General features: G+C 49.8%; 1 protein-coding gene across 1 annotated transcript in view; it reads right to left on the minus strand.

Moving 5' to 3' along the window:
* The window catches only part of PRKN (parkin RBR E3 ubiquitin protein ligase), an 851,421-nt gene that overhangs the window by 266,255 nt on the left and 571,347 nt on the right, over positions 1-13,819 (minus strand). Inside the window, exon 7 of the mRNA XM_037059502.1 lies at positions 8,651-8,787. Coding sequence (XP_036915397.1) covers positions 8,651-8,787 — 137 coding nt within the window. The remainder of the gene's footprint in view (positions 1-8,650; positions 8,788-13,819) is intronic.

The following is a 13,819-nucleotide window of genomic DNA, read 5'->3' on the forward strand; positions in this document are numbered from 1 at the left end:
GTGTTTTACTGGGCCTCCTTCACGTCCCCCCTGTAGCAGCTCTCCGCGACACACCGGCCTAACGCCGGGAGGCCCTGCCAAGCTGTGCAAGCCACATGCAGAGTCCGTCCACAGCTGACACGGAGAACGCTCAGCCACTCCAAAGTAGCTCCAGGTGGATGAGCAGACACAGCACAGAGACTGCAAACGGTCCACATCATTAGGAGGGTCTCCCACGTCCGTGGCTTCGTGCCAGAGTTCATCAGACAACTCTGGAAATAGGTCCTTTGGGCTGTNAGGAAAGCATTAAAGGCAGAAGAGAAGACACACTGGAGGCCACCCCCTGGTGTGTCACAGGAGGGGGTCTCTTCCCTTAGACACCCCGAGGTGACGGGGCGTCTGTGTTGCCAGGGTGCATAGTGAACCAGGGGTGAAAGTGTTTTACTGGGCCTCCTTCACGTCCCCCCTGTAGCAGCTCTCCGCGACACACCGGCCTAATGCCGGGAGGCCCTGCCAAGCTGTGCAAGCCACATGCAGAGTCCGTCCACAGCTGACACGGAGAACGCTCAGCCACTCCAAAGTAGCTCCAGGTGGATGAGCAGACACAGCACAGAGACTGCAAACGGTCCACATCATTAGGAGGGTCTCCCACGTCCGTGGCTTCGTGCCAGAGTTCATCAGACAACTCTGGAAATAGGTCCTTTGGGCTGTGTCTGCCAATCTTATTTCCAACTCCACCAACAGTTATTGAAAAAACCCACGCTGAGTAGCAGATCAAATTGCTCATAGACAAAACTGACAAGGGCAGGGAGAGACCTTCTGTACTAACTAATGCTGCTTCCCCAGGTGGCTGTGGAATGCTCAGACTTCCAAGCCAGGAACTTTAGTAAGTCCTGAGAGCAACTTAATGGCCCGAGGCTCCGCCCGGGCACTGGGATGTGTGAAAATCGGTGTGTGACTGCAATGCACCTCCGGGGCCCTGAGAGGAGCGGTGTGTGTGTGTGTGGGGGGGGTCGGGAATGGGGGCAACACGCTGCCCTGGAGTCACCTGGACCTGGACTCAGACCTCAGCTCCACTCGTCCCAATGCTGTGATGCTGGGCGCGGATTGGATGGCGCCCTCGCTTCTTCCTCCGTAAAACAACAGTGATTCCTGCTTTGCAAGTCTACTGTTGTTTCACATTTGGAAAAAGTGCTAAAAAGTGAGCTGTGAGCCTCCGATGCTTCATCTCTAAAATGGAAATAGTGACAGCATCCCTTACAGCAGGGCTCTCTGGGGATTAAACGAGAGTTTGTGGCACCTCATACACAGTTAGTGCTCAGCGAGAGCTCCAATCACTACTTATTTCGACTGTTGGGGAGACAAGATCCAGTCTCCTACTCTTGCAAAGCAAAACACGAGTTCTGACCGGATGAGGAGCTCACACGTGGGAAGGGGGATTTGCATGGGGAAGGGCTTCCAACCAGTGTTAACTGATCTTCATGACCGCCGTGGTCCCCTGTTGACTGGCCATACCTAGAAGAATACATATGTCTCATATTGAGCTTTGAAGGTGTTTAGCTTAAGGAGCTTGAAGGACGTTTTGAAGGCTAGAGTATGGGGAGAAAGGGATGTCTGATTGTCCAGGCATTGGACATTTCTACAGGAACGGTGAGCTTACATGGACACTGTCAGAGAGACACTCGGCATGTGGGCTGCTTGGCAATAGGAATGCCTGGCTCTTCTGTTGCTTCTGTGGGGCCAGCGCTGGTCACTAATTCTCTCTGCAGGCTCTGATTTTGATACATAGTTACTAGTCCCAGAACACTGACATCAGTTTTTTTAATGTGTTCCCCCCTACCCCAGTCTCTGGAGATACTAAAAAACCAAAGTTGGGGAAAGGGTGAGACTTAAACAGCTGTGTTTCCCACAAAGCGTGGAAGAGCAGTCTTGGAACCACCGTGCAGGGGGGAGGTGCCTACCTAACATTCCCTTGAATGGTACCCATGCCCCACCAGCAGGATAACGCATTCTAGTTTGTGGTCAAGAAAAAGTTCTTTGGTCGGTGCCCAAGTAGGAACACAACCACCAAGCACATTCAACTACTTGTTTGCTAGTGATTCTGCCCCGTTTCGCCTCCTCCAAACCCCCCAGCTCGGAAAAGGCAAGGAGCAAGTGGATCCCAGCTGTAGGTGTCTGGGATGGAGAAATGACTTCTGGTGGCTGGATGTCAACTTCGCCACTGAGAGGAAGTGATGGCCTCAGGAATAAAATGCCGCTTGAAAACATAACTCAGTCTTGCTCTCGTTTTCTTGGGGGAATTATACCTAACCCCCAAAGAGCCAGCAGCCAGCACAAGTGGCTCACACTGCTTGGCCAGGTGTTCCAAGCTGGCGTGGTAGGAAGGGGAGGGGACACTCCACAAGGGCAGAGCCTCAGCTTCCAAAAGCAGGAGAGTGCCAGGGCCTGACCCCGGGGTCCAGTTCCCTTTCACAGGATGGCTGAGGTTGGCTGGCAGCCCTGGGCAGAGGGTCCAGCACCAGATCAGCGTGACCAGCTACACGCCCGTTTCCTGTGTGGATCTGGTGTGGACTCGGGGCCACGCCAGGCCGATCCAGAGTCCACAGAGCTGAGCCTTTGGGGCACGTGTAGTTCCTTCACAGAATTATCCACTAGTTTTGCTTTCCATACAGAGTATTTAGGTCTTATTTATCAGATCCCTAAACTTAAGGTTACCTTTTACCACCACGGTATCCTGACTGTGCCACACAAGTAAGATGGGTACAGTTGATTCTTGTCCCTAACAGTCTGCTCTTTCTTTTCACAGATGGAAAACTTTGGATTACTAACTCTATATTACTATGACTTTGTTGTGTGTATCTTATTTTACGCTCTGTGAATCCAGGCAAAGTGAAATGAAACAAGGGGAAAAGATGGCCAGAGAGGTGGTTAAGTAAGTAATACTTCGTAATGGGTTGACTTATATGTCGAGTTGTAAGAAATGACAACCTACAGTCAGGCAATGTCTAAACACACATTACTCAATGAACATACATGTATAGGCATATACATACATATGCGCATTATATGTACTGCCTGTGGGAATACATGCTTATGTAACACCCAAAATAACAAAGGCAAATATACATTTTGTGCTTACTGTCTTCAGCATTTAACCTAAATGACACTTTTGATGACATTATTTTAATCTGTCCTTCTAAGAGAACACACCAGAGGCGCTATTGCGTTGCCCCAATTTCACCTTAAAGTGAAGCCAAGGCACACTAACATTACATAACTTGCCCTAGGTTACTCAGTGTCAGGACTTGAACTTGGCTCTCTGATGCTCTGTGAACATCCCAGGGCACGTGCAGAATGGCTCACTGATTTACTGGAGGTATCATTAGGGCTTATACGAGGACTATTTAAAATACGAAAAGGTAACCTTCACTCAGAATGTGCAGGCTGGTACTGGCACCTCCCACAGCCTGGCCTGCGTGTCCAACGACCAGGTGGACTGTGGACTGTGCAGGGATGTCCGAAGGGTCAGGGGTGGGCAGGGGGTCCTACAACAAAGACCCAAAGAGTGGGGCCCGATCTTGTTGCTTTCCCTTTGCAGAAGGTCACCTGTGCTTGACGAAAAGATTTACGGGCAAATTATCCCTGTCGAAATATGTAAGTGACTTAAGGAGACTCAAGGTTCCTGCAAAGAAACCATTAATTCAGACAGCAGCGACAGAGCAAGCGTGAGCCGAGAGAGAGAGAGAGAGAGAGAGAGAGAGAGAGAACAAACACGGCAGTGGCACCGACGACCTGAGGGGCCCTTCTCCCTGACTGTCACCCTCACCCTGAGGGTGTGGCAGGCTCCGAGGCATGTGAAGCCATTTCCACTTAGCAAGACACTTAGAAATCGAGCAAGTAATAAATGAGCAAAGACTCAATCCAATTCAGCTTGTTTTCATAAAAAATTCTACGACATTTGAAAGTTTCTTTTTACGTGGTATGGGGGAAACACACCTGAGTCACAGTAGAGACAACGGTGTGGCAACTCCATTCTGTCATGAGTAAGTGCTTTGGGAACACAGCGGTTCCCCCACCCACAGGGACATGTTCCAAGAGCCCCAGGGGTGGCCTGAAAACACAGATACCACTGAGCCACGCACACCATGATTTTTTATACATACAGACCTATAACAAAGTTTAATTCATAAATTGGGCTTCTCTCTCAAACTCTCTCATCATCTGTCCTCACCTTTTCACCTCAGGGAGGCACTTTGTGGCTTCCCTGTGGCATCCGTGAAGTGCCAGCGTCACTGCCCTGGCACTCTGGGGACACTGTTACGTAGACCAAGGGTGGCTTGAGCACAGGCACTGAGATGCCACCAGCAGCTGCTCAGTGACTAAAGAGTGGCGGGGTGACGCATGGCGTGGAAACCCTGGACAAAGGGGTGACTGACCTCCCCACGGGACAGCGTGGGTCAGCGTGAGAGCTCATCACGGTGCTCAGAACAGTGCACAGTCTAAATTTCAGGAATCGTTCATTTTTGGAATTTTTCCATTGACTATTTTCCGGTTGGCTGGGGTAATGGAAACCTCGAAAAGTGAAGCCGTGGATAGGGGCGGCTACTGTACGTATTAAAGTGTTGAAGATGTGAAGAAACCGGATCGGAGTGAAGGAACCATGCGTTTTGTGAACCGGGTTACTGCGCCGACGAGCGGCCGGCCTCAGCCCCGCCGCCATTGGCTGTGCTCTTTTCTAAGAATGAAATGGGGAAGCAGGTCGCCTTCCACTTGTCATTAAACATCAAGGGAAAGAGGTGTCAAGCAGGGAAGGGCTCTATAGTGTCACTTTAAAAACAAAAGCACGGCTTCCTAACGCATTGTTTACGTAGCCAGCAGTGAGGAAGGCATGTTTGCAAAAACCCATTTAAAAGGATTCTAAAGGAAAAAAAAATACAAAACAACATACTTAAAAATTTACCCATTCCCTGCCTCACTCACTATTAAGACAAAGAAGGAAAACCCAGGAGTGCACGCAGTCCTAAGGATGTCCTTGACGAGGGTAATTAAAAGAAATTGCTTTTAAAAAGGTGCTTCTAACTACGCTCCATTTGAATCTACACACACGATGCATTTTAATTAGATACAGAGTTTGATCATGCAAATCTTTTGTTTCGCAGAGAAGCTGTTACCTCGTGGCCAACAAAAGATCTAGCGAAATTAAGGTGAGTTTACATCCATTCTTCATACAAATGTAAGTGATTCAACATGTCAACCTTTCCTGTGACTGATGTGTGTTCCACAGAAAGTGCTTTCCAAAAAGATATATTCAACTCATTCACTTAACCTGTTCCTCAAGGAAAAGGTGGTATTTTTAAAATGAATGAGAAAAGGAAGTGCAAAAGGATCTTAAACTTATCAAAGGTGCTCAACCTTGTTCAAAAAATGAACCACATGGAAATACCATTTCTCAAATACAAGATGGGGGCGGACAATCCAGGTCTTTCAACTGCTCTGTTGGTGAGACGGGGCCGGGGCACTGCTGCGGGGGGGAGGAGAGGTGGCCCGGCTGTGGGGAGGGGAGCTAGACTAAATACGCTCTTCCCCTTTGACGCAGTTACCGCACCCCACACTCCACCTGCACGCTGTTCTGACAGAACTACGGGACGATGTGTGCACACGAGTCTATTAGCAGCAGCGGTATCTGTCACAGGAAACGTGAACACTAAGTGCTCACCAATAAGGGACCAGGAAGGCTCGTGTACATGCACAGTGGAGTTCCGTGAGGCTACTCTCTTCAATGAAGGCACTACCCGTGCATTGCTAGGGAGCAGAATATAACGGACAGGGGGAAAGCAGGGTGGAGGAAAGCCCTTCCACTGTAGCAGGCGAGGGCCCAGATCTGCAGCAACATCCACGGCGCTGGTGGTTTGTTCACGTTTTTAAGGTGGGAGATTGTCCAGACGATGGTTTACCCACGGCAGGAGGAAAGGACTTTGAAGTGCATGGGAATGAAAGCTCTATTTCTGTTCACGGAGCTTGTTTCAGAGCTTTGACTTTGGACTCCCGTCAGCATGTTGCCTCATTATGGGAACAGACTAAATCTGAAAAGCAGTTTGAAGAAAAATAAATATGTATGTGATTGGGGGCATAAGTATAGCGTGACCCTCACTCCCTCTAGGGACACAGCCTGAAGGCAGAACCAAGGGCCGAGGCCCCCGCAGGGCCCCTGGCGACCGCGCTGTGGGTGCTGTCGGGCGTGTGTTGTGACTTACACGAGTGAATGTGCAGACGTCACTTCGGAACAGGGCTTTTGCTAAGACGCAGCAACTGCTGTAAGATTAGCGACTTGAAGCAAAAATTCCTTAACCCTGAACTTGAACTGCGAATGTCAGTACACTGCTGACATCAGGGTTCAAACTCACTTTCTGAAGGCGTGTTTCCCCACTCTTCTAGCCAGGCCTGGGAAACCGTGGCCGACCGAGCAGCCGCGAGCCCGCCACGCACCAAGACGGGACAGCTAAGCACGAGGAACAGGGCGGATTCCAGGTGACGGAGAAAGAATTTGAGAGAGAAAGCCCAGAACACCCTGTTGTGCTGGAAAGCCTGACGAATGTGTACCAAGTATGGTTATTTACTATTTTTCTTTACTTAGTATGTCCAAAATGTTCTATAATTAAAACGCTTTAAATTTTTAAAATAAATGAGAAATAAACTGATTTTTAAAAAGTAACTTGCTTATGAAGAGAAAATTTGGAAATGGATGTTTATAAATGTTTCTATGTTATCTGGTTTTGTGAAGAGGTTTATCAACTAAAAAACTCATTACAAATTAAAAACCAAAACAAAATCTTCCAAACTTCAAATAAAAATCAGTGTTTCACTCACTGATTTTTGAGTCCGTTTGTTAAAAACATAGACACGCATACCATTCAATGAGTTGCCCTTAACGATATATTGACACCTGTGTTATGTAAATCTTCATTTGAAGAACATTGCATTATTGGCAGATACAGTGGAAAAATGATCAAACTTCAGAAAGTCAACAATGCAACTAGCCACTTCCATTTAGATCTTGGAAGTAATTTTGAGGTCTATTTTTCAGCTATGAACGGCACTAAAACCAAGCATTGAAGTACACTGAACGTAAAACCTGACCATTTTGTCAATATAGCACATAGTTTCCAACCACAGTTTTCAAAATCAGTGAAATCTGTCTATGCACACTACAGCCATTAAAAACAAACATAACAAGGTATGGACCCTTACTTCACTTCACAAACAAAAATTAACTCAAACTAGATCAATGACCTAAATACAAAAGATAGGCTGTTCAATGAAAACATAGGGGTAAATTTTCATGACCTTGGATTTGGCAATGGATTCTTACACTTGACACCAAAAGCATGAATAGCAACAGAAAAAACCCAGATAAATTGAACTTCATCAAAATTAAACACTTTTATGTATCAAGGGACGTTATCACCCACCCACAGAAGAAGAGAAACGTTTGGGAATCACACGTCTAATAGGGCGCCGTGTCCAGAACACACGAAGAACACCTACTATTCGACAAGACAAATCACCCAGTTAAAAATGCACAGTCGGATGGCAAGCAAGCCTATGGGAAGACGTTCAACATTACTGGTCCCTAAGGAAATGCAAATCAAAACCACAGTATGATGCCGCTTCACACTTAATAGGATGGCTGCAGCTGTGTAAAATCATTTTGTAGCTTTTCAAAGGGTTAAACACAAGCTTACCATATGACCCAGAATTATTCATAACAACCAAGAGGTAAAACAACGCCAGCGCCCCCCAACAAATGAATGGATAAACAGATGCGGTACAGCCATTCGGTGGAATACTACTCAGCCATAAAAAGTAATGCAGATACATGCCACGACTTGGATGAACTTCAGAAACCTTATTCTGAGGGGAAGAAGGCAGACACTAAAGGCTGCATTTGCAGGTTCCCTTTTATATGATGTGCCCAGAATTAAAAATTCCCCCAAAACAGACCACAGTGGTTGTTGCGGATGGGAGGATGGGGGTGTGGGCCGTGGTTAACTGAATAGGTATGGGCTAGTTTTCTAGGGTAGTAACAATGTTTTGAAATGAGAGTGAGGCGCGTGGCCACTGTGTTGCACGGTAAATGCGCAAGGTGCCACTGAACTGTGCACCTTAAAATGCTTCATTGTGTATCATGTTGAACTTCACCTCAATTAAAACACACTTCACATCTTCAATAGTTTGGCTTTAGCGCCTTCTTCCTTAATTTCCTTTTTAGTACATGTTCTTTCATACACATGTGCATGTGCTCAGAACTTGTAGCGATAGGTGTGGACGATTCAATAGCGCTGTTCCAGACTAATCAATCAATGTATAACTTGCAGGGTGAATCCCTAGAAGCATTTTATGTACCTTGGCTGAATAATATTGCAAATTCTATTTCCACTGCCTGTCTGCAGGTTTTACATTTGCTAGTTCAACAGAGTTCTTTCACATCTTAGCATTTTGTATTTTTTCTGGATCCAAACATGAATGTCTCTTGCCCGGTGATGATCAAATAGATATTTGAATTCTCACCCCTCAGCAAGGGACTGGGTGTCTCTAACACACCCTTACCTTGGCAGCTTTCCTCTGGTGCTAAGTCAGCAGTGAACGGGGTGGGGGAAGGCGCAAGACTCACCCACACAAGGCAGAGAGTAGCCGAGCTGAGGGTCGTGGACGAACTGCCGGTCGTTCAGCCTGGTCACGCAGTAGAGGTGGAAGCAGTCCAGGCAGATCACGTGGCGGGAGTCGCACTGGAACACCAGGATGGGGCTCCTGCAAAGACAAGGACAGACGTTTCCCGTGGGACTTGCCGGGCAGAGAGGCCACACGCTGCGGGACAGTGAGCAAGCCTGCTGGGCTGCGGAGCACAGAGCCCGTGCACGTCAGGGCTGTGTCTTAAGAATTGGAAGAACTCCATTAACTATATAGAACATCGATTTTCCTAACTGTATGTTTCACGTTAACTGATTTACCAATCAGCTGTGCATCTCCAGGGCGATGGCCAGCTTCACCTGAGCTTGTGTCCCCAGGCAGGTTAACGTGCTTCCACGTCCCGCATCTGAGCCCGTGGACGTCCTTTCGGGGCCGTTCGCAGTTGAGCCCTTGTAACAATCCCCCCAAGAGGATGGAATGTGACACTTCCCTGCTCATATGCAGTCTGTTTGCCCTTTGTGACTCGGTGGGGCTGCCACACTTGCCCTGCCCCTCTCCCCGCCGGGTCCTGTGCAACACGCTGTCCATTCCGACTTTCGCAACATGGTCGATTAAGCCTGGAGAGACCCCTGATCTGCTACCAACACATGGAGACACGGGAGAAGGTAGGAGACCATCACTAAAAATGTTCCTTTTTGTCGCCAGGTTAAAAAGAAAGCTTGGCCGACACCCTGTAGAAGAAGTAAGACTGGATGCCAGAGCCACCTGCACCTGGACCACAGCCTCAGTGTCCGAGCAAGAAGGTCAGGAGCCAGGCGCACAGGCTGGTCCAGAGCATGGGCTGCCTCCCTCCCCTGCTGTCAGAGGGATGGCTCGAGCTGTTCTCTCTCACACTCGGCTCACACTTACAGCTTTGTGCTCCTGCTAAGCATGGCCTGGAAGAACCCACACCATCCTGATAATCCGCTGAGCATCCGCTGTCCCACACTCCACTGGCAGCGTCCTGATATGTGGAGCAGGACACGGAAAACTCGGCAGAGGCCGTGGTGCGAGCTGAACCCTGGGCAGACGCAGGCGTCCACTGCATGAGGGGAGGCTTCAGAGGTCCAACGTTTGGGGCACAGGGGAACACATCCCACAAACGGAGCACACAACAGCCCACCTTGCCCCTGCCGTCACAAAGCGTGGCGTGCGAGGTGACAGGGGGCTCGGTGATGGCAGTGGCTCTCGTCCCCGCAGAGGGAGCCCATCCTCCTGGTGACACGAGTGGTGTTACTAAGAACCGAGTGTGGGGACAGCAGGCCACTGCCCTGCACTGAGACGCAGGCAGGAAGACGAGCTGACCAAACCGCAGGAGGGGGGCAAAGCGGTCCAACGCACCAGTGTGCTCGGTGTGGGGGTGAGAACAGCCCGGTCCGCTCCCTGGAAGGAACGCCACTTCCCAGAGACGGTGTGCAGCGCCGCCATGAGAGGCTGCAGTGTCAGTGGGGGGCGCGGGGCACCGCACTCGTGTCTTTGGAAAAGAAAAAACTTTGCGATAGTTGCAGGGAGTCAAAAGTAGTAGATGAGTCAGTGATGAATTCTCTATCGCTGTCTACGTGGAGCCCATTCATGTATATGAGTGCACACCTACATGGTGATACAGATATATATGGAGAGAATAGATACATCTCACACGTACACTGACTTACGGATCTCGAATACATGATATAGTCATGGACACGCATGCACATACCTGACAATTTTTTGTGAGTTGAATTTTTGATATAGTTATGAGGTAAGATTGCTTACTTCTTACAAAGAATATTGCTAGGACTTGTGAAAAATTTCAGGGAGGGATAAGCCTGACATTCAGAGAAACATTATTAGATTAATCATCACCTGAGAAAATGGGTAAAAGTCATTTGACGGATAGAGGAACTACATAATTAATGTCTGGCGTGCTAATATTTATGAGTGCTGACACCGGACGAGGTGCCTTGTGAGGATCTCCACATAAGTTTCCTGCATTTCGTTCTCCAGAAATGAGCCACCCACAGGTCCACTTCCCCCCCTGCCGCCCCCACCCATGCCTGTGGGCCACGCCCTTAGCTGTCCTGGGACACGCTTCCAGTTCCTGCGCGGAAGGGACTCGCGCTCACTGCCATCTGTCCCTGCAGTGTGGTACTAGCCTTCATATGGAAATCCAAGTCCCAGATAGCAAGGTCCAGCTCAAGACTGAAGACCTTCCAGAAACTTTCTCTGGAGTCCAGTTTTTCACCGATTCTCCCCTTTCTACTACTTTTTAACCCACAAGGCCTATCACAACGCGCTTCAGATAGAGCCTCCCCTCCACCTTCACGTGTCGGCATCATGTGAAAGGTCCCGAGACAGCAGAGGCCGCAGGTACGTGACTGACGCGGTCGCGACCCAGCCACGCCTCACTGCCCAGGGTGCTGGGCACGTGCCGGCGATGCGAGCAGGTCACTGACTGGACCCGTGGGCAAGGGGACGAACTATTTTTACTTCATAAATTTTGCGCTCCCATTCGCATATTTTTATTCCATTTTTACTGAGCATGTACATTGGCTCCGGTAGGCCCTTCATAAACACACGTGGACCCCCACTCTGAGTGGCTGAGCATCTTACAGCCATAACTGGCACCAACAATGGGAAACACACGTAGCCTCAGCCACAGTGCTGAGCCTGGGGACGCAGGGACGTGATGCAGGGACATCGTGACGTGGGGACGTGACGTGGGTGTTGCAGGAGGTTTACATAGGCACCAGACCCTAGAGGCTGGATGTTGGGGCAGGGAGGGACGAGTCTGCACTGCTCCATGGGGAACCCGGAGCTGAATGCAGACAAACAGGGAAGGTGACGCTGGGCCACTGCACCTGCAGAGAAACGTGGTGCCTAGCCAGGGCAGGAAAGGACGCAGCGAAGAATTCCTACAGCAAAGATGCTGCCAGCTGGGCTGGCTGAGAAGATGTGTCGGGAAAGGAGGGAGGAGAAAGGAGAGAGGAAAAGGGTCGGGCAGGGAGATGACTCTGGTCAGGGGTGGTGCGGGGTGGGGGGGATCTTGGAGAATATTGTCATGTCTGGCGTTAGGTCATGGGACTCACTGCAGGCTCCTAGGCATGGCGGGGGGTGGGGGGGAAGTTGAATTCTTTGCTGAGTTTAGTTCTGAAGGATGTTTGGAGAGAAAGAAGCTGGAAGCTGTGAAATCCATCCAGAGGTCATTTTAATGACTTGGGCATGAGTTACGAAGGGACGTCACAGTGGTGCGGTGGTGTCAGGAACAGAAATGAGGAGATGGATGGCAGTGACATTTCTGAGGAGAACAGGCCAGAATGTCCCTTCTCATGGGTCTTTGATCCTCCCAACAGTCCTCTGTGCCCTTTGCTCAAATTATATATAAATGTTAATGGATCAATCTAGAAAATGATTTTACCCCAGTGAGCCAGGGCACCGAGTGGTGAATCGAAGGTTATATAAAGTTCTCTGTCATGTGGAAAGGGCGTCGTAAATGCGGCACTTGACATTACGGAAGAGTTATCTGTAAACAACGACTTCACCCCTATGCCCTCCGCTGACAGCACGTGGGGCATAACTTGGTGGAGAACACGGCACGCCAGTGACACACATCACACAAAACAGAGGACTGCTGCCCAGAGGTCTGCACGTGTGAACTGCCGTGAATCAGCTCTCTGGCGTCATAGAACAGCAACCGTGTTTTCACACCTACACGATGAACGTGCCTGTTCACCGTCTCGCTCTCCCCTTCGCTGTGTCCCCTCTCCGTCTCAGCCGCTCTCTCCATCTAGCCACCTGCCAATCCGCCTGTTTTTCTGTCTCTTTCCTTCCCACACGGCATCTTCGTTTCTACCCAGTAAAAGAGAGACTGTGGTTCCGACCTACCGACTGAGCGGGACATACAGGGAATGCAGTGCCCAGAAATTGTAGATGTGTGAAGATAAGGAGGCGCGTCTAGACTAGAAGTGTTTGCCACTCTGGACCACAGGTGGCAAACACAGGCCTGCAGGCTACATCTAGCCTCCCACCCTGCTTTATCCGGCCGGCACCTTGTTTCTACCCGGTGGCAGTGCCGAGCTCTTTGCCCTTCGTTAAGGACTAGTGACATTTACACAGTCCTGAAATGACATTCAGCCCTTGGAAGGCCACCAAGAGGCTCCTGGTGAAAATGAGTGTGACGCCCCTGCTTTAGAGGAAGTAAAAATCTAGTAAAGTGGACAGGAGAGGCACCGAAGATGGATGGACAGGGCAGGATATTTTAAGGGAGATCAGCGATGTGGTGAGCTCACAGGCTTGGTGGTCTACAGCCTCAGCCCGTTCCCCAGGGACCCTCGCCTACTGGTACCCACGCGGCTCCCTTCCACACATCAGCGGGCTGACCTGTGCCACAATGGGGAAAACACAGGAAAATGTGTGATTTCCAGAACTAGATCAGAAAACCCATGGCGGTTTCTTCCTGTGCCCTCTCCAGGGGTTGCCTGCATGGAGGACAGTGAGTGGCTGCACCGCGATGAAGCTTGGGCAGCCCTACGGAGAAGTCCCCGCAGCAAGGACCTGAAGCCTCCTGCCAACAGCCAGCAGTGGCTCAAAGCCTGCTGAGTTAGTTGTCTCTGAAGAGGACCCCCACTGCCCCCGGCCAAGGCTAGCTGGGGGACCACAGCCTGGGCTGACATCTCGTCCCTAACCTCAGATCCCCTGTGCAACCGTCCAGCCCAGCGGCTCCCAAATGCCTGACCCGCTGAATCTGTGCAAGCTAACATTCAGTATTGTCTTAGACCACCAGGTTTTGGGATAATTGCTTTTAAATGCAGCAATATGACTTACATCGGCCCAGAGGGGGGATGAGATCACACTTAGAGAGCAGGTCAGAAAAGAGTCGATGGAAGTGGTGGTACAGGAAGGAGTGGGAGGGCTCCAGGGAATGGAGATGGAGAGAGCGTTCCAGGCCAAGGGAGGAAGAGACGGGTGTTGTAAGAGGGCAGAGCACGGAAGGAGAAGGCTGTGTGGAGCCGTGTCTCCATGTGCGCCAGTGAAAGCCAAATTGAACAGACACAATAGGGAGAGTGGAATCTTCAAAAATGCAACAAAAAGCAATGCAAGTTAGAATAGAAATATTCAGTGCACAGCATGGAGGAGA

The sequence above is a fragment of the Sturnira hondurensis genome, unplaced genomic scaffold (assembly GCF_014824575.4).
Source record: "Sturnira hondurensis isolate 20B ecotype Veracruz unplaced genomic scaffold, ASM1482457v3 Scaffold0000167, whole genome shotgun sequence".
NCBI lineage: Eukaryota > Metazoa > Chordata > Mammalia > Chiroptera > Phyllostomidae > Sturnira > Sturnira hondurensis.